Below are 22039 nucleotides of genomic sequence, written 5' to 3' on the forward strand. Positions count from 1 at the left end.
TTTAAACCCACAAAGCTGAAGTGGTATCAGCTCTCTCCCTCCCGAAATGGCCCTGCTGCTGTCCAGACTACAAGGGCAAAGAGAAATGTTTGAGACAGTTCGTAAGGTGACAGCTGGTTAAATCTGGTGCTCAGGCGTGGATTCATCCTGCAGGCAGGACTGGTGTGCAGAGAGAGAGAGAGAGAGAGAGAGAGAGAGAGAGAGAGAGAGAGAGAGAGAGAGAGAGAGAGAGAGAGAGAGAGACCAGTGAATGTCTGTGGCAATACAACACAGGCTGCAATGTGCTGTATGTGTGTGCAGAGCAGTAGAGAGAACACGTTCTTCATATTTCTGTTTCTCTTTAATTGCGAGCTGTTTTAAAAGTCCTGCATGTTTTGTTTTAGCTTTTCACACCAATCCCAGTGATTGGCACAAGCATTTTTTTATACCAATGATGAATATAAGATTAAACTAAATTATAAAAAGGTTTCCATTAGATACACTGCACACTGCAGACTGGAAGCTTGTCAGTCTAGGGTCTTCATTTTTCTTTCTTTTTTTATTTTCTTGTTTCTTATCTGTAATACCCTAATCTATATTTGGCGGTATTGCTACACCAAAATGTAAACCAATTAGGCTCGTCTGAGTTAAAAGAGACAGACAGACAAAGAGAAAGAGACAGACCATACTCCAAATTTGATTCATCAATTTGACCCCCCCGCCCCCCCACCCTCACACACACACACACACACACACACACACACACACACACACACACACACACACACACACACACACACACACACACACACACACACACACACACAATGGGACATTGGGGCTTGCAACAACCTGACCGCGCCCTCCCTGTGACATCCTCCGCTTCTGATTGGCTCGCCGTTATTCAGGCGGAGCGCAGCAAACACAAACTAGAATGTGTGAAAGGGGGTTCAGTGTTTGCTCGGGACGGCGGTTGCACCGACTCCAACCGGGAAACAAACGTCGACCATCCATCGCTCGTCCGGGCGGCTGGTTCATTCTTGAGGGAGATTCTTTCATTAATCTTCATCGCGAACAGCAGCGAAACATCTGCGTTGGAAGAAACGACGCACGTTCTCTATTTATTTACGCATGGATGGAGAGGCTCAGGTAGACGGCCAAAGACGCCACTGAGGAGCCACTCGTGAAGTTTTGCAGAGGTAAGTTCAGTCATCGCCCAGTGCAACTTCAGTGAGACTAAAAACGGGCAATAACACGGGTTTGTGTGGTGCTCATTCAGAAATCAAGTGCTTTCTCTCCGATGTGGGGGAAACGCTTGTTCTCCGGGGCAGTAGGTTAGTGGATCACAGCGAGGCATGAGCTGAGTTCACCATAGATGCAACTCATTGGAGGATACACGTCGAGTTTTGTTGACATAAATATCTGGATAGTGCAAAGAATTAGACTGTAGTATTAATATATCTTGTTTTTGCAAGAACAGCTAGTAAGTTAATAAAATTGTATCACTGTACTGTAATACAGCCTTTTATACCAGGAAAAGACACTAATGCGATATTTTGATATCCAAAATCTAAGACAATAACTTGTCTCATATCCCGATATAAATATAATATTGATATATTGCCCAGCCCCAGTTGAAATTGTTTAATGGTCCATGTTTATCGCATCTAATTGAAGAAATCAAACTCCAAAATGGCAAAGAGCATTTCCAGCTCTCTAAATAGGCGATGTGTTGTTGTTTTTTCGCGTTATCTGTATGTCACTCCTTTTGACAGATGATGTGTTTAAAGAGCAGTGTCAGGCCCTGAACTTACTTGTGTTTTCTTGGCGAAACAAGTTTAAATTGGGTGAAATGTTATAAAGCTTGTTCATGTATGTATCTGTGCATGTGGTTGTGTACCTGATGAGAGGGACACACACACTTGTGATGCGCATGTGAAACATGAGAGAATTAGGTCAGTGATTTAAAAAATGCCCTTCCAGGTTTGTTGAGGATGGAGGTCAAAGGGTTTCAGTCTTTTGTCATGCATTGTACACTGATACCACCCACAGTTGATCTGCCTGCTGAACCAGAGCAGCAGTACTGAAGCAAATCTGCCTGTTTGCAAAGTGAGCAGCCTTGACTGTTCTGTCAGGAGATATATCTAGTTGTTAGAAGATTTCTACCTTCCAGATGGTCTGCAAATAACTCTATTTCCCTGTGCTTTCTGGGCTGTAAAAACACCTGATCTACCAAAGGACAAGTGTGAATTCCTTGATATTTTAAAATCCCCTCCTTTTTAAAAAGTGTGCCAACTGAGCTGTTATCTTTCCAGCTGCATGTCCTCCAAGTTGATCAAAAGCAACAATTTGTCAAGCTATCACACGTCCACGATTCTCAGCCAGTTCCAATACACTTGGAAATGAAAACAAAACAACAAGAAAACCGTCCCCCCAAATAAGCATGCAGCCTGCTGCGAGGCTTTTCCCTCGGCTGCTCATGCTGTTTCTGAGAAAAAAGGCTTCCTTTTTTTTCAAGGCAAAATGCTCTTTCAGAGCAGCGACAGGCTGACTTTGATATGGTTAAGTGGAAGTGCTTTGCTTCCCTGCCAGCCCGTATTGGGCCATGGCTAAGCTGTTTGAAAGGGGCTGGAGACGAGGGGGTAGCATGCTTGTGCCAAGCCGAGACGGGCTGCAGGGATGCTAGAGCAGCGTCTGTTCCCAGACTCCGCTCACCTTCCCTCTACTTTACCCCAGCCGGCTTTTCATTCCCTGCATCTGCTCCCTCAGTCTCAGCCCTCTTTCTTCTCCCTCCTTCTTTTCACTCTCTCTCTCTGTCTTTCACTTTCTCTGTCTCCACTCATGCAGGGACAAGCACACACACACACACACACACACACACACACACACACACACACACACACACACACACACACACACGCATGCACGCACTCATTTCCTCCGCTTTCTCTCCAAAGTCTCATTAAAGGAATTATGACTGTGTGGGTTGGAAGAAATTCAGAGGCTCGGTTGTTTTGTTGGTTGTTTTTCCCCAAACTGCTAAAACACGACACTGCAAATGTTGATTTGAATTGAATGTGATTTTTTTTTTTTTAAGAATGTCAGCGTCACCTGAACAAGTCATCAAGGATTATTTTTGTTATCGATAAATCTGCAAATTACTTTGTTGATTAAATGTCCTTATATGTTTTCTAACATATAAGACAAACTGAAGCAAATCCATCTTCATGTGTTTGACGCGGGAACCTGAGAAAGTTTGGCATCATTAGTTGAAAAATTATCAAGTATTACAATTGTTGCAGACTAATTTTAACTACCCGGTTAATTGACTCATCGTCTAAGTTCCATTTAGTTCAACGTTTTTATTGTGGAGCACCTGATCCACCAACTGAAATAAAAACATCATATAGGCGGTCGATACAGAAATTGCAGTTACCTCATGGCAATAATATTGACAAGCATCGGCCCACCACTTTGGTCCAGACTGAAATATCTCAACTATTGGAATGATTGATTTCAAAGTTTGTACAGATATTCCTGATCTCTGGATGGTAAATCGTAATGATTCAGGTGATCCTCTGACTTTTCCTGTAGCGCCATCGCTCCAGAGTTACCTCATTGGCCGTCTCACACAGCTATTTCAATAGAAGCAGATTATGAAGGCTGTGTAAACAGCAAAAAAAAAGAAATATGACTGGGAGGTGCATTGTGCTGGCAGCCATGATGAAGACTTTAATGCTTAAAGTGTATTGACGTCTCACACACGGAGCACTTCACCCTTTCCTTTATGCAAGAACACCCACTTGCACATTTTGGGAATATTGCCTACCTCTGTCTGTGTGTGTATGTGGGGGGGGTGGCTGTGTGCAGCATGTGTTGCATGCACATACATATGTCTTTCCATCTGTGATTATATGTGTGGTTTTGGGGGGAAACGTAGGCCTTACATTCTTACAGGAGGAGTGCCTCACAGCTGATAGTTATTTCATAAGGCGTGTAGGCTGCTGAATGTTTGTTAAATATTTCACTGGGATGCATTGTGAGAGTTAAATGATAGAAAAACGACTTAAATAATGAAGTCAAGTCTCCTGCTGAGTTTCCATGATCCAGAGATCCAAATTTAGCTCGACCCCTAGTCTGCGCCTGAGAAGCTGCTTTGGTATAACTGGCAAGAAGTTGATTTTGTTCTAGTTCTCTGATGAAACTTTAATGTTGCCTTTGGGGAATTTGGGTCATTCTGTTCACAGATATAGAAGACAGTTGTTTTGATATGTCTGTCACAGTGCATACAAACCGGTTTTATTTTAGAAACAGAGTTACTTCTCAACACTTCCCTCCTCTCTTGTTTGGAGCAAGTTTGTTTGGGCAAAGTGATTCATCACATGCAGAATTAACTGTGACAAACCTCCATTTAGATTGTGGTTTAGTGGCATCAGGGTCTGATAAAGAGGCTGTCGCGTCTGCTCCGAGTCAGAGGTTATCTGGTCTCAAGATGGTGGTCTGGCCTTGCTCGCTTGTCCCGACATGTCCTACTCTACAATCACGGCCTCCTCGGTGGGGGTGGGAGGTATTTTATGTGCGTTGGGAATTTCTGGTGTCAAGTAGGTGGGTTGTGGTTGTTACACTGCGGTCAAGTGGTATGTGGAGGGAGTGGAGGGTTGACTGGGACAGTGGAGACGACTAGCTGGTGGAATGAGGAGTGGAGGTGGGAGTCTAGGGGTGACCGTGGCTAAGTGGAGAGCAGGGCCGCCTTTCAATCAGAGGGTCGGCAGTTCGATCACCGGCTCCTGCTCTACTAGTCTCATGTCAATGTGTCCTTGAGCAAGACACTTAACCCCAAAATTGCTCCCGTAGCTGCGTCTACGGTGTGTAGATAGATCCTGAATTGTAAGTCGCTTTGGATAAAAGCGTCTGCTAAATGACTGTAATGTAATGTAATGAGGTGGGAGGCGAGACGAGACAGGAACAGGGGAAGAAGATGATGAATCATTTTGTTTGTACAAACATTCATGGTCCCTGGATGTTAGTGTTATGTTAGTGAACCACCTTGACTGTTCATCCAGTGCCAAAACCTGCAAAACTAATGACATTCCCATCAGCCTCAGCTGTAGTTTGTACTAATTAGCTAATGTTGGCATGCTAACACTGAAGTTAAACAAAGGTTTAACTAAAAACACCAAAGATTGTAAACATTATACATGTTAGCTTTATCATTGTTGGCATGTTGCCATTCCAACCGTAGCATTCCGCCTCCATAGCCTAAAGGCTCATAGACTCTTATCTTGCTTTTAAAGTGTGAGATAAAATTAAAGAAAACATAAGTCAATCTTTTGTCTGCTCAGCTCCTCACAGGCCATTGTCTTCTTCTACAACCAGTACTCTCATCTGTGTATCAGTGCACATGGACCTATAGAATAACTGAGGTCAGTGCTGCTCAACAACAAGCTCTGGCTCAGACAAATTCTGTAAATGAGGAAAGAGTACATATCGCCCACTGAGAGTTAGTATATGTACATTGTATTACAGTCAGTGTATCCTGCAACACTCGCATACACATAAATGCATGTTTGTGTAAGTGTGTGCTTGTTTGTGTATTTTTTTTCTTCTCTGCTGATCGCATGAGTAAGGTGCGTGCGTGCGTGCGTGCGTGCGTGCGTGTGTGTGTGTGTGTGTGTGTGTGTGCGCGTGCGCGTGCTTAGTACTTTATTATTTCCATCACTTTCCCTCCCTCCCTTCCTCAACCCTCCTCCGTTTCTTACAGTCCCTTCCCATCTGTCCACCCCTCCCTCCATCTCTCCTCCTGGATACAGACGGAGAATTTATGGTTTGAACCCGTCCTCACCCCCCTCCCCCGTTGTCTATGAGCAGATCAGCACAGCATTCTTGGTGTGTGTGTTGTGGAGGTGTTCCCCATTAATTCCCTCACCAACTGTGTTACCATGCTATGAGGGAACACACATGCACCACATGGCACATCTACAATTGACGTCATGTGTGACACATGATATTTGACACACTGGCACACACACACACACACACACACACACACACACACACACACCTCTGGTTGGAGCAGCTGGGAGCTGTAGCGGTGTTATGATTGCCATAAGCGTTTTAGGGTCTTAAGCTGATAATCTGTCTGTTTTGGTATTTGGTGCGCTCCCTCTGCAGCATCCAGCAGCTGGAAGAGACGCTATTGGTTCACGTTTGTGTGTCATGGTGGTTTTATGTCCGTTTCTTTGTTTGCCAGCATGAGAACAACATGCAGATACAATTTTGTTGTGTGACACACCCAGTGCTAGCAGCCCTGACAGTTTTCTTCATAGTTATAAGTAATAAGTTGTACATGTGCTGTCAAAATAGTGAGGGATCGCTCAGCAACAATCAATGCTGCAACTTTTCTTCCCAGCCTCCTGTCTCCTCTGCCTCTCTTTGTTTGGTTGTTATCTCTGTTGTCTCTCGCTGTTTGTGCAGATTTTGTTTTTGACACTTCATCTTAACCCAGAATACAAAATGCTGAGTTTCAGTGCTGTGATAGGCACAGACACCTTTGCAACTTTTTGAGGAGACTTTCTGCACCTTTTGCGATTGGTTTCTTCCGTCACAAAGTTGAGTTTTCGGAGGCACTGGGAAGTGGGTGTTGCCGTTACCCAGCTGCCTCGGAGTGGTCGTGACACACAGCTGTGTAATGACTTGAGGAGGAGGGAAGGGGGGGTGACACTGCTCCTTCGAAGTGAGGCGAGTTGTTGCCAGGATGTACGTCTGTACGTCTCCTCCTGCAACAATGTCCTAAAAGGTCGCAGCTGCCCGGGGTGAGGAGTATGATTTGGGTACCATCATAACCCAAAAATGTCACTGCTGTAGCACGGCATTCTCCACTGAAGCCGCATCCTAGACGACGTTGACCAATAACACGCATGGAGATAAAACGGTTATGAATATCCTGTCTGAATCCAGCACATTTGTTAGCAACCGTTCTTGCAGATGTTCCAGCAACAACTTTGCATTTAGAAATCCCCAGACTTTTGGTTGACGGAAATCTCAGATTGTCTGGTATCAGGAGATCAAAACCATACTAAAAGTCAGGGTATCATGACTGTGCTGCTTTGATATGGCCCTTTTTTTGTTTTTTTTATTACCATCTCACAAGTATTCCAACGTTATGGATCAATAATAAATTCATGGACTCCCCTTTTATTGCAAAACATTTGTAGGTGGCAGCTTCTCTAATGCCACTAATCTGACTCTTTCTGAATCTTTTGGGTTTTTTAACTGATTAAAACAACAACACCTTTTGCGATGGGCAAAATAATCAACTTTCTAATCAGTAATGAAAATAATCATTAGTTGCAGCTCCAGATGTGTTAGCGCAGGATGGCTTGTGACCACTAAATGTCACATCAGACTGAAGGATTCAATTTTGTTTATGTCTTTCTTTAGCTGTGTTGTAAAGGAAAAGATCAAACTAAAATTCAGTTGTGCTCATAAAAACGGCATTTCAACTTTGTAGGGTTGTCAAACAGAGAGCGTGTCAGGCCCAAGACTCTTGATTTTCTTCTGGACTTTTACAGTTATTGGTGCTTACACTGAAAAAAGTACAGGAGACACTCCTGTAGATGTAAGAGTCTGTTGTTTGGCTACCAACGACTTGGATTATGTCACCTGAGCTCTTATGATATTGTAACTGAGCGGTTTGTCTTTTTGTGTGATGAATATGATATGAAATGATAAATCACGCTTTAAGTGATTCAGCTGCACGTCCCTGATAAGCACTTATGCTTACTAAGCTACAGTACACTGAGAACACTGAGTGTGATTTGGAGTGTCTCTTGACCTTTTCTGCATGTCCTCCCCTCTCTCCCTCTCATCTTCCCTGCTCGGTCTCGGTCTTACACTGCAGATAAAAGCTGACACGCCATGAAAAACAGAATAAAGAAAGGCCTTAATACGTACAGGAGAACTCAGTGGCACCAGATGTGTATGTGAACAGCTGTGTGTAGAGGCAGGGCTCAGTGAGTTGGCAGGTTAATGAGTTCACATGATGATCGGCTTTTTAGTGGATGACATGCTTGTATTACTGCTTATCTGCAGCACCGTCCACAGATGTACTAACAATGCTTGATCTCTCCGTCAGTGTCTGAATCATCCTCGTTTCTGTCGTTGTGTTTCTGCCAATCTATCTCTACTGTCACTCTTTGTGTTATTTGTTTTTGCCGTTTCATTTTCTCTTTTCACATCACGACTCTATAGAACTACGACTACTTCCACAATCTAAATGATTAACTCAAATTATTTGAACTTTTAAGTAGTTACTGTGCTCTTTACTGTCTGTTTGCAACTTCGATGTCAAATGTTATTAATTTCCAGTCTAATGCTCCTCAAGCGGCCATGATAGCAGAGCAAAATGCACATCAGTGCCCGGCTCCCTGCTGCGTCTTTACCCGAGACGGCGTGATAATCTCCAGTCAGTTGAAATATTTAACTGTGAAACCACAGTTTAGAGAGAAGAGGGACAATTATTCCCCCCGGTGTATTTCTCTGCCAGTGTGCGCTCATTTCAGGAATATGTGGAAGTGTCTTTTTCTGTCATCTTTCCTTTCTTGCTTCAGCCGTGTGTTTTTCTTTTTGCCCAGCCGCTCGGTAAATTGTTTGTTAACATTATGGTAATGGCTTAGTCAAGGCTGCAGGAGGAATGAGTGGGACAGAAATCCACCGTGTCTTCTGTTTGTAAATCACACCTACAATGTTTAATTGTTTTGCTGGTGAGGGAGAGTGTGCATATATGGCTGTACTGTCAAATATAACCAAGAAAGCATTATAAACAGAAGACATGAAGCATGCGGATCATCGATGTAGGCCATAGTACGTTTGTTTGGCTGCCGTCGTAGACTAATTGTACAGTTGTAACATAATTTGCTGTTTACTGAATTTAAAGATGGCTAGTGGTGCAGTTTTTCACACACTTTGTGTCATCTATGTAAGTGCAGGTGTTTCCTGAAGCCCAGGAGCTCACCTCACAGTCCTGCCACCTTCCCATTTTTCAACTGTGACAATAGCTAGGCGTTTTCCCATGGTCGGCTAATTCACACAAAGCTGAACAGCACTATGAGCTTGTATTATCACAGTAGCAGCTATCGGTGAAAAGAATGTTGTCTTTCTTTTCCTGCTAAAAATGACAAATGGCGCTGAAATAACTGGCGAAATCCTGTTATGGTCGCTGCATTCCAGCGCTGCACTCTAGGTGGTCACTTTCAATCAGACTCACACATAATGGACGAATCATAGAAGAAGAGCAGGTGGGAAACTGGTTCTCATGCCAGCCCAAATTCACAGGGATGTTGCAGATATTTGTCAGACCTAATTTTCGAATATGTTGGTTAAATTTTTCTGCACAGACAATGTGGAATAACTGTTCCCATGCAGAACGTTAGATTGTCATTGTTGGGCTCACAATGGCCTGTTTAAAAAAATAAATAAATAAAAGAAGAAAAAAAAGGATCCTAATCAGTGAAGCAGAACCAGAGTCCGGGTCTTTTTTTCATTCCATGTATTCTCCTTTCTAGTCAAAACCTGATGCCTACATTACCCAGAATGCAACACAACCGCACACGAGATTCTGACGTGTCCTCAGATAATTGATTCTCAAGCATGAGGAGCGGGCTGTAGAGGTCTGATAAGCTCACTTCTTTCAGGCCACACTCCCAGATTGATTTAATTTTCTATCTTTCAGACCACACCATCACTGACTCAAGTGACATCACATCACTTGAGGACTTTATATGACTTTTTATATATGCAGTAGTGCTCCTGTAGAGACTTGTAAACGGACTGTGATGTGTAGTGGAGCAGTCAAGACGGCTTGATAAACTTAGCATCACAAATCTTCAATATAAACGGATACCTGGACATCAGTGCATTTGATTGACAGGCTGTGTTTGATACTGTTGTTTGATGTGTCTTCTCATTACTTGATTATTCGTTAATACTCCCTGCAAAGCAGCATTGACACTGAGCAGATCAGGCTGGTGGCATAGTGGATGTGGATATGCAGCGTTGTCAGAGTTGCTGGTGATAATGTTGTCATGGGACATCTACATTTGGCTGCAGCACTTAATGACTTTGTGTGTCGACACACCATGTGCTTGTGTCTTAAGCTCCTGTCTCTCAGCTGCTGCTGCTGCTGCTGCTTTCTACCATACTGTCTAATAATGCATTGAATGTCATGAAATAATCTCTGAGTCCATTAATCTGGATTGTACATTTACTGGCTTGGTTTACAGTTCTCACAAGTGATTACACGCCGCTCTCTGCTGCTGAAATGTCAGCATCAGCTGCCTGATTGTAGCTTCAGTCCAGACGCGACTCAGTTAATCTGGTCATATGTACATATGCCACCTCATATCCTGGCCTTAATTTTTCCTGCATGCACTGCTCCACAAGGACACTGATGACCTATAATTAGAATGAAATGTGACTTAATATACACACACACTGGGGTTCAAGAGCGGAGGGTGCCTTTTGAACACTGGGGAAACAGAGCTTTAGTTCTTGTTAAACATGATGGCTTAAAAGAGAATATAAAGACATTAATACATGTACAGATTGAGGTGACGCATAAATCCAAACACTGGCCTTTAAAACCCAAATCTAAAAATTAGATGTCAGATTTAATGTTTGCGTGTGTGTATTTCTTCAGCTTATTGGCAACATTTCTGACCTGTCTCAACTTTCATGTGATGGAGCTGGGACTGGCCTCCTTTTACGCACGCACGCACGCACGCGCATGTGACGCCGAACTCCGTTCGATTTACACACTTAAGCAGTCACACAACAGTCACGTCCCCCTCGGCAACGGATCCAGTTCCCAATCTGTCTGGTAATAAACCACATCAGATGACTGAATCAAGCATCAGCTGATTCTAGTTGTTATTTCTAATGTTGACCTGATAAAGCTTTGGTTGTTTTTTTTGTTAAATCACTCGCCATGGGAGGATGTCTGCGATCAGAAGATTTGGATTATTTGGGTCAGGGTTTCAGGCTGCTTGATTAGTTTGGACTAGACAAGGCCCTGATACACAGGGTGATGCATAAATGAACAAAAATAAATGTGCAATTTGGAGAAAAATGCTTATTTCCATTTTGGCTAGTAGTTGGGTGAGAAGAGTAATACCACTGTCGATGAATATGAAGCCACGGCTAGCAGTAGTTTAGTAGGAGTACTGGAAACAGGGTTAAAACAAATGAGATTTTAAGAATAAACAAAGATTAGCGAGTTTTACGGTCTTTATGCTAAGCTAAGCTAAGCGTACAGACATGAAAGTGGTATTGCAATTAGTTAATAGCTCCAGTTTCTTGATAAACAGAAATTCAATCTCATGTTTTTGGTTCAGTTTGTTTGTCTGTTTCTCAGCAGGCTTATGGAATAACTACCAGCCCAATTTTCATGAAACTTGGTGGAGCGATTTAGGAGAGGATCCGAATTACAGAGCGGATACACTCATTATTTTTCACTTATGGAAACGGCCTTGGCAGAGGTCTGTGCTCGGAGTGACCGTCTAGTTATACATTTGTTTGGGGTCGAACAAGCTTACATGTGAAATGGGTCATCAGTTACTTTGTCTTTGCCACTTGTCAGTTCATGGTTTTTGTCAAATGTTTGCGCTTCTTCAGGAATTTTCTGTGATTGTGGCCATTCAAAATGTTACAAAGAGGCATTGTTTACATCTGTAGCGATGACTATTGACCAAGCTATTGATTCTTTTTGTACCTGAGGTATCGCTGCTGCATACCTGCCTCACACAGGAGGTGTTGACGTTTCTGTACTGCCTTTTGTTTCTTCCGTGTGTTTTGTCTGAGATGGGATTGCTTGAACCAAAAGCTGGTGACTTAGTCTTTAGTTGGAGTGTAAAAATGTTATTTATCATTGTACAGGTGACTGCAGCCATAACAAGGTCTGTATTTTCAGGTTCAACGCTCTTAGTGAATTTCTGACTGTCAACAAGTGCGTTCGTGAGAGTGCGTTTGTGAGAGTTTGTGTGTCTTTGGGTTTGTCACTACAAGCAACACCTTTTTAAATACACATTGTAATTTAATCCATTGTTAATATCAAAATATTGACAATAGCAGCTTTAATTTCCTGCATCTCACATGATGACTAAAACTACTGTACGTCAAACTTTCTCCTGGTTTGATCCCTTCTCAGTAGTGACGCAACAGATCATAAAACTCACGGTTCGGATCGGATCAGCACAAAAGAAATAAGGGAGCAAATGTAACTTTTAGAGATCTCAACACATTTTTTGCCGCCGATACTACATGCCTTTCGTTGATGATCCATATTGGCAAATACAGATACCTTTGTTGTTTGGTTATAGCAGCTGGTGGTAATGAGGCTCTCTTATCCTGGAGTCATTTAGCCTTAAAGTAGATGTAAATGGACAAATCCTGAAGTCAGTTAAGAGGAAATATTATGATCTTTCTGCTGTATAGGACTGTAGAATTACATTTGCATGTGCACTACTCTGGTTTCACCTTTCATAAACATAACTGTGGAGTGATTAGGTAGGCAGATTTGTCAATGTCACACACTTAACCTGCAGGTAACTTTTGGATTTAGAAAATATTCTTTCCAACATGGTCAACAGGTTAATAGGACACATGCTGCCTTTCATCTCAAAATTAATCTTATGCACTTTATAGATGCACATAATTATGTCGACAGTTTATAATCTGTAAAGAGTTGAAATATCAAGATGTCTTGCTGCAAGTCTTTAATCTTAACTTTTTTTTTAGGGAATATTTGAAGAAGCTTTTGATTTACATGCAGTGGTTTTGTAGTTTAATACGTGATAATATAAGTAGACCAAAGTGAAGCTACCATAGTTTCTTTTTGACCGTGTTTGAGTCACTTGTGCTCATGCAAAACAAAACCAAGCCCTGTCAGGTTTCCTCTCTCTTGTTTTCAGTTGTTAACAGGATTACAGGAAAAATGGACAGAAAGAAACAGTGTAGTATGTTTTGGCTCAGGGGTGGAAGCCTGCAGCCAGTTTTAGCTCAGTTTGGATCCACACCAGCAGTTACTACCCTCCTCACTGAACCAGTTCACACAGACATGGACTCATCAAGCGGAAACTGAGCAGCTTTCAGGCACGCGCTTGCAACCTGCAGGGTGTGTTGGAACATGTTAGTCCTTTTCATGTAAACAGTATATCATCCCTGTTGCATTTGTTCTGTTGTCCTCATTGTTTGTATCTTGTAACCAGACTGCTGCATCTTTTTTATATCATTTTCTCCCGTCAAATCTCTCCTCATCTCTTTGCTGCTTTATTCTTTAATTTCTTCCTATTTTTATCTGCATTTCCTGCCTCATTAAATACAAAGAAGAACAATTAGAAAAGCAATGAAAGGCAGTTTAAGGACGCTTTGGATGACATTTAAAGCAGCATCTGTAAACAGTCTGAATATAACAAATAAAGAATTGGTGCTTTAAAAGCCTCGGCCCTGTAACACAAGGGTGTGTGTCCTACTTCTTGGCAGTTGGCTCTCATAAGCGTTGTTTTACGTAACACACTTCATCCCATTTTGTCTGCTGTTGCCATGGTGAGGCTAATTTATACACACATTAAGAATTAGGCTCCTGTTCTTAACATGCACTGTGGGCTGACATTTCTATTAAACATAAATACACACTCATAGCACGCACACACGCACACACACACACACACACGTGCGCGCGGCTGTTTATAAGTTTGGGTGGGACTCTTGTATAAAAGATGAGAGTGATGTGGTCACAATGAGCATCGTGTCAGTGTGTGTTTTGTGCAGCAACACTTAAGAAGACAAGAAGCTCAAAATCATTGTGATTGTTAGAGTGAAAATTTTAGAGACGCTGCTGTTTGTTTACATACACTTATTATACAAAATATTAGGCATATTCCTAATATTGTAGTGCAGCCTATTTTTCGTGTTTTCATTGTCTTGAAAACCTAAAAAAACTTCTAACTCATCTCCTTTTCCTCATTTCCATCTCCTCTTTGCTGTTGCTACAAACTTCATAAAAGAAGAAAAGTTTTTACTGATAAAAGAAATAAGAACTTACCTCATCAGTATGCTGCTTCATGGAAAGAGGAAATCTCTAACATGATTAACAATTAACATACAGTTTTATGACAGTAGCAAAGAGAGGATGGGTAGAGCGGAAGAAACAACCGAGGAACAAAGGAAGAAGAAAGTGAGTCATACTGTCAATGGGGAGAAAACAGGAGGTGACCTCAGTGGGAGAAATGATTGGAAAAATGAATTCTAATGTCTGAGTCATCCCCTTTCCAAACGTGAATTTTAGATAATCAGATTTGGAAAACTGCATTTGTTAAAAACTTTTTTTTTCACAATAGACTTCCTCCATTTCTTTTCACAATGTAGTAAAAAAACAAACCTACTGTTTTCTCCCCATTGACAATATGACACACACACACACACACACACACACACACACACACACACACACACGTTAGTAAAGGGGGATACTGGCATGAGAGAGCAGGACAACTGATGTAATCTTAATTTGCTTTTAGCTCTCCGAGGTCCATGTGCATTAATACATTAGTCCCCCCCCCCCCCCCCCCCCGTGTATCATTTGTCCGCTCTCGCCAAGCTGCAGCTCAGCATACTGATCAATCTAATGTTCACATATTCCACAAAGAAACCCACTCTCACACCTCATCGAGGGCATTTGAGGCTGTTGGTGTGTGAGCATCAGAGAAGAAAGACCAGTGAATGGACTGAATTCAGCACGGGGTAACGGCTGGCACCAAACCAGAACACACTGCGAGAGTTGGCATTGTTGTACCCGTTCTGAAAGGCGCTTTAGACGAGATGAGCGGTGACACTAAGAGGTGCAGAGGAAAGGTTTTTATGATTCAGTGACTCAACTCAACTCTCTTTGTGTGTCTTTATACATGGGGACCATTTATTTAAATGTTGAGATTGTTTTGAAGGAGCTTGCTGAGGCTGGGAAAAGTTTTGGGAAAATCCTGGACGTGAGTGTGAACGTTTAGCATACAACTCGTACCAAAATGTCCTCTACAAAATGCATCAAGAGAGCAAATAGGCTATATTTTGTATAGTGTGAATGGCAATTATACTACTTTACTACCAGTTGCAGAATATTTCCTGGGATCCAACATGACGTCTTTAAATGTAATGTTTGTCTGACCAAATTTATTCTGTCTATTATCATATATGAAATCAAGCAAATCCTCACATTTTAGAAGCTGGAAAAAAAATGTCAACCAGCTGTGGTTGGGTGCCCAGCTGTGGTTGGGTGCCCCCCTGATGAATGTTGGACAAACACTGACTTCATTTCATGCAGTCTTTGTCTCACGGTCAGCATTAGATTTTAGTGAGCCCACTGTGTAACACTAAATATTAAGCTTTTCCCACTGTTGGAATTGTGTGAGTGCTGTTATTTCACATCTATTCTCTGCTGACCGTAAGTCGTACTCTTATTCTCTCGAGTCCTCATCATTGGCAGAACTACCTGTTTGTACCATTTGGGATTATCAGGGTACTGACAGGACTTGAAACTAAACAGTTTATACCATCTGGTATCATTATGTACAGTTTTTTTTAGTTTTCAAGTGTCCACATTCTCTGGTCCTTTGTCTAAATCTACGGGAAATCTTTGAAAAACGGCTGAAGTGCAGGGCCCAGCCAGTTCTGTGATTACCCAGAGAGCATTAGGTAACAAATTGTACCGTGTACCATTTCCCTCCCACTGCTCTTCTTTTAGGAGAGTGAGTCAGAAAGTCGGAGAGACAAACACGGTGAGGCAGAAAACTGAGCTGTTGAGCATCCAGAGAACGAAATAGGCTAAAAATGCTTCAGGGCAGTCGGACAAATTGCTGCTCTCCTTTTTTGGTCTTTCGCCTGCAACCACCTGTGTTTAGGGCAAGCATTAATAAATATATATATATATATATATATATATATATATATATATATATATATATATATATATATATATTTATTACTGATTATTGTTTATTGTTTATTACTGATTATAATTTATATCTACTCGTCAAAATGAACGACACTTATGACAAATCTGACAAAATTAGTACAAAGAATATTGATTTCTGCAGCTTTAATACTATTGTGAAATTTATTTGAACCATGTTGCACTAGTTATGATTAGCCTACAACTTGAAATTACATCCCAAGCATATTACCTATTTTGTTCATAGATAAACCAGTCCTAGAAGATAATCTTTTGGCTACATCTAATCAATAGAATCAGACCATGCCGTTCTAAGCCAAAATGTTGATCCAGCCATTGGTCCTGATGGTCAACTTACTGAGTCACAGCTATCAGGGTCCTCTGTGTTAAAGTGAGCCAGCTTCTATTAATAGCCTCAACAGTATCAGACTCACCGTTCTATTATGTCGCGCGCCCCCCCCCCCCGCAAAACAAAGCTCTAGTCTTTCCTTGGGCCTCGTGCCAGATCTTTGTGTGGCTCTCTGTCTGACCAAAGGAGTGAGTGAGTGAGTGAGTGAGTGAGTGAGTGTATGTATGTGTGTGTGCACGTGCTTTCATTTGTATGACAAAATGAGCCCCACACAGAGATGGTCTGTTCTCTGGAGAAAGAGACAGACGGGTCAATGGATAAAAAAAAACAAGGCATGTACAAACACAAGGCCCCACAAACAGAGTCACACACAACACAAACCGACAGAAAATGAAGTCGCTCTGTTTTTCCGTGTTGTTTAACTGGTAACGCTGTGGGACGGTTTATCTTGTTTGTGTGGGGAAGAGAAGCAGGCTCACAGGAGAGCTGAACAGAGACTTCACAGGCTGATTCCTCTGCTTGTCAGTGGAATTTAATTTGATTTGACAAATCTGTCTCTCTCCTCCCGGCGTTTGTGTGTTCATCATACTTTTCCTTTAGCTCAGTTGTGTAGTGATACTGATTAACAGAAATGACACAGCCTCGCTACAGACATCACACTATTAACATTGAGATCAGTATGTTGGTCAGTTGAGCTAAAGTTGCTCTTCATTCACGATTTCCACTTCTGAATTTGACTTCACTGCATGAAAATCTATGAAAGTCTTTTTTTATTTAAGGTAACATGAGGTTGCTGTGATACTGTTGGCAGCTTGCTGTGACTCAATGAATGTAACTGATAGTGGAAACACTGAATTTAATAATGACATTGATAAATAAACTGTATTTAATGTTGATAGGTTATCTCTGCAGCAGAGTGGTGCATCCCTGCTTTGTCTGATATAAAACAATTATTCACTGAACTGCCCTTTTAATATTAAATGCCAACCTGCTGCCATCGGCACCGTAATCTGGACAAAATCTCAACATGCTAGCTAAAACTGTGATTCAGTCATCTCTCTGGGCGCTTCCTCTCTGCTACATCATTATCTGACAGCTAAACGTGGACATTTCTCTGTCTATTTTCAGCTTGCTCCCCAAGTGCCCACATGAACCATGTTGCATTCCACATCTTCTTTAAAAAAAGGATGAAATCTGACAGGCTGCTGCTGCCAAATATAGACACAGTGATAAAAGATGTTTTAACTGTAGGAGAAGCTGATTAGATAACTCAGCCATAGGACAGTCTGGATTGTTTTTTTCCCTGGAAACCCATAAATTCGATTTTGGGCAAAGTGGTCTTTAAAGCGGATCTGTGGTGCAATCCTCAGTGACTTCTGCTTGTGCCACATTTGGAGGTCAACCTCTTAGTTCAGGTAGAAAAAATGCACTTACGGAATGTGACAAGAGTTGTGCTTTGCGACATCCGCTTGAGGAAGGAAAGCGGTAACAGTTGAAATATGTTTGCAGTTAAGTGACTTCATGACTGATGGTTCCAGGTAGCTGAGACATGTTAGTGCAGGCTCTGAATGCTGCTCGTCCACATCGCACATGGCGAGCTTCAGCAACAGCACCTACTTTGTCCTGCATTGCACAATGCTCCCTCCACTCTGAATAACCTTTCTGTTGACAAGGTGTGGGTGTTAATTGAGTTCATGGCATGCTTTTGTTGTACCCATGATGTATTATTGATCCTGAAACCCTCACTCTACATCTAAATATTGTCAATGGATTTGTATGTAATGGATTGTTGTGTCTCTCTTTTCTCCAGGAGTGTCGTCCCGCATCCCAGAGATCATGGCAGCTGGCACCCACTCCCCCGGAGGGCCCAATGGTATAATCCGGAGTCAGTCCTTTGCCGGGTTTAGCACGCTACAGGAACGACGCTCTCGGTAAGTCTTTTTTTTTTTTTTTTAAACTCTTGGTCTGCTGATGTTACTTATCTCTGAAATGACAATTGAAGTCAGGGTGTCGGATTGATTTTTCACGGCAAGATAAAAGTATCAAATCCACAAAAATCATATTGATTTTGGAGTCGAAGCTCATTGCGTTTATGATCACTATTTTACCAACGTCAACAACAACAACAACATCCACAATTAAGGAGGGTCGTCCAATGAATAGGTAACAGTAGATCAGGCGTTAAAAAGTCATTTTCTCATTATAATATTCTTAACCAATCTGACCCGAGCACCTCCACAGGCGGGGGCAACGCATGCATCCAAAAATTAATCCACTCATAACGTGCACTCATCAGTAACGAATATAATGATGCCGCATACCTGCTCAAACTGCAGCTCCTGCGCTACAAAGTTATCTCAGCTGTTTGTACACACTCCAAACACAACATATGACAAAGCTACGTATAATACCAAGTAACACAATCGATATAGTGCCCCCTAGGCAGACCCACTCGCTACATTTAAGCCAATAACATTTAGAAAAATTAATTCAATGCTAACACCCGTTAGCTCATGAGATCGCTAGCGACCAGACGGTCGCAGACATTTTTTTTCACATTCCGCTACGACACAGCCTCGCAGTTTTACTCACAAAACAAAGCCATCATCATAATTCGCATAATCGATCACATCTAAACCAGCTCCTTACTTTGAGATGTTCTGCAGCAAAAAAAAAAATGAATCCGTTCATGTTCACTATCTATCTGTTCATTGGACGCCGCTCTGTGTGGATTCAAAGCTGGCGCTGCCGTCGTGTGCCTCGTGTGCTTGCTAGCGGAAGGGACGGGGTTATACGTCTCAGTAAATCGGATTTGAGAAATTTGACACTCGGGTAGTTTTTATTTTCTGATTGGCTAACAGATTCTGTCATTCAAAGTCACGTTAGGTTGTTACAACAGAGCAGGCTGTGACGCGTCTATGGAATGTTCATTGGGTCAAATCGGCCCTTCACACAGGCTGTAAGGCACTGGAGGAGAAAAAAAACTGGAATTCAGACAATAAAATCCCATGGATGACAAACATTAACAGTCTCAGAGAGGATCCAGGCTCTCAAAATGATGCCAAACTGCTGCATATGGATAGATTGAACACTATTAGTGATAAAAGAAGTGAAATATATAATTATGTAGTATATAAAATTACAATGAAACAGCTGGAACAAGATTACATTTTGGTTGACCTCGTTTGACCTCTCCGTACTAGATCAAGATGTACTAGATAAAGCTTCACTTTATCAAAGTAAAAATTTGTTTAGAGACCCTCGACATATAGTTCTATGATCTGGGAGATCTTGAAAGCTTGGATCTACATGATTTCTAATAAAGAAATATCCTGAAATTGCTTTTTTTTTCCAGTCGAAAATTAGAATTTTCAATTTGTGCTGTGTACCATCTTAATTTACTCTTAACCAGTAACATATATACTGATATTTACACATATCAACACATCTCACAAGTGTTATTGTAATACCATAAAGTATTAAAATGGCCCTTACATTTGCAACGCTACACTCATTATTGTATGGGTACGCTATTTTCGAGCTGAGGGCCTAAAAATCGGTCTACGGTCCAAAGGGGGTATTTCACTGATTTTGTATAGTATAAAGTTCGAGGAGTTGCAAGAGACAGATTATAATCAAAGCAGAAGACACATCCTCAAAAGATGTTGGATCCAACATTCTCTAACTTTTTAATTAGACCGTCCCTGCCCACGTTTTCAAATCCCACACTCACTTTTTACTGTGGCTTTCAGTCAACAAGTGTGAACTCTGAAGCCCAATTCTAGATAACCCTGATGAAATCATTTGGGTTATTTTCTCAAACTTTATAAAGCTCCTCCACAGAAGACAAATTACTTATTTTTACAGGGGGGATTATTTGCTGTTTTGTATGCATTGTGTTAAATATGGAAATCTGCATCAGCTGTTCCCGACCTGTAGGGTTAAGGACAGTCAGACAAAGTCCTCTTTATTTCGGTAAATCTTGCCTTATTTTTACATAAGTTGGCATGACGTGAAATCTTCTGATTTTTCCCAGTAAACTATAATAGTAATAACACTTGCATTCATTCTCTTACACAACCTATATTTGGCAAATCAATGTAAAGTCTGTTATTTTGTTGGAGAGATGTTGATGGAAAAGACAACACATGAAAACAGATAATGTTGAAGTCAAGATACAGGATTTTAAGAAAATGGCAGCAACTCACTTCTTGGAAACTTTTCTCTCTGCCCTACATAACCCTGCAGAGCAGACAATGTTGGCATCAACACCATTTTTAGTCCTACAAAACCTTTATTTGCTCACCACTTTGATATTAGGTTGTAAAATGTTTCTTTCAGAAATCCGTCATTGTAACCAGACCTTAATTCAAACTCGCAGACAAAAAAGGAATTGAATAACTTAATAATCTGATGCCAACCTTTGTTGAGTTCAGCAAGCCACAGCAAGTCTTGTGATCCTGTAAAGGAACTGAATTTTAAAGGGATGAACAGCACTCTGTTGCATAACTGCACAGCTAACTCAGTTTCCTGATGATTGTTTCATTCATAGCCAGAAACTGGTTATGAGAAGTTGGAGATCGCTAAAGTTCGTGAGATTTTATCTGCGTTTCTTCCTCTTTGACTCATCTCTCGTCATATGACCAAGCCCGCTCACACTCGCAGAAAAAATACAATCTTTCGGCTGTCGACGCATGGTCCTCTTCATTACTGCTGAAAGAACCTATTTAAAGACGCTGTTCCTCCTCTTTCCTCTCTGCTCAGACAGTGAGTAGGGTAATTGGCTGGAATGACTCGGGTGTGTGGGCAACTGACAGCGACTGACAAGTTACCATTCTGATAATGAGCAAGGTAGAAATCTGCAGAGATGTGGCTTCTGAGGACACTGGAGTGTATTTCTTGTTATTCAGCTAGGGCTTTATATGTGTGTGGATGTGTGCATGTTCTGTGTGCATTTACGCATGCATGCATACTGCACACTTTGCAGTTTGTGTCACAATTATCAGTCACTATGGAATTGTGTTTGCGTCTATGCATATGTGTGTTTCTGTATGGGTCCCTGCCAAGAGACCCTTCTACAGTACAGCTTGCGTGACCCCAAGGCTACGCAGCGCTCTCATTGTCGTGCCCTACATTCGTGGCAGCTTAGCTCAACTTGTGCTGTGTCCCCTGCACGAGGCAAGATGTGGCACGTTCCAAAAATGACGAGCACTGGAATTTCATCAGTTTCATTAAGTCCAGGGTAATTGTCATTTGTCAGCCAAATCTGTAAACATTTTAAAAGCTGAGATCTGCATGAGCGGGAAAGATGAGTGTGACCTAGAATGGGTTGATGTGAGGAGAGAAAGGCTTGTGAGGTGGCTACTGTGGAGAAAAATGGGCTATTTTCTTTTTTATTTAAGCATAAAAATTAGGCTTATGGTTCTGAAATCATTAATTTTAGCTTTAGTGCTATATCAATTTAAATGCCAAACAATTGCCGATTTTACCTTTTTAAATGTGAAGTGGCTTCTTTTCTCTGTTTTGTATGACAATAAATTGAACAGTTTTGGGGTTTTGGCTGCCCTTTCTTGTCTTTGCTATAGTTAATTAAAAATGTTGAGTATCGGCCTGTTGATCTGACGTCACCATTGGCTTTAAGAAGTTGTGATGAGCATTTTTCCTTGTGGTCCAAACGAGATAAAGATACATTCATTATGAAAATAAAACAAAAT

The 22039-nt window shown here is 41.6% G+C and overlaps 1 protein-coding gene across 5 annotated transcripts in view; it reads left to right on the plus strand.

The window, feature by feature from the left end:
• ripor2 (RHO family interacting cell polarization regulator 2) overlaps positions 1 to 22039 on the plus strand; it is a 64049-nt gene that overhangs the window by 17698 nt on the left and 24312 nt on the right. For 4 of the 5 annotated variants that reach the window (XM_068728519.1, XM_068728520.1, XM_068728516.1 and 1 more), the window contains exon 2: positions 18136 to 18256. In XM_068728519.1, coding sequence (XP_068584620.1) covers positions 18136 to 18256 — 121 coding nt within the window. Of the gene's footprint in view, positions 1 to 900; positions 1179 to 18135; positions 18257 to 22039 lie in introns of those variants that run through there. The other variant, XM_068728521.1, reaches the window with a different exon arrangement.

The sequence above is a fragment of the Cebidichthys violaceus genome, unplaced genomic scaffold, assembly GCF_023349555.1.
Source record: "Cebidichthys violaceus isolate CVI_PGR_0920_01 unplaced genomic scaffold, fCebVio1.0.p SCAF_42, whole genome shotgun sequence".
Classification (NCBI taxonomy): domain Eukaryota; kingdom Metazoa; phylum Chordata; class Actinopteri; order Perciformes; family Stichaeidae; genus Cebidichthys; species Cebidichthys violaceus.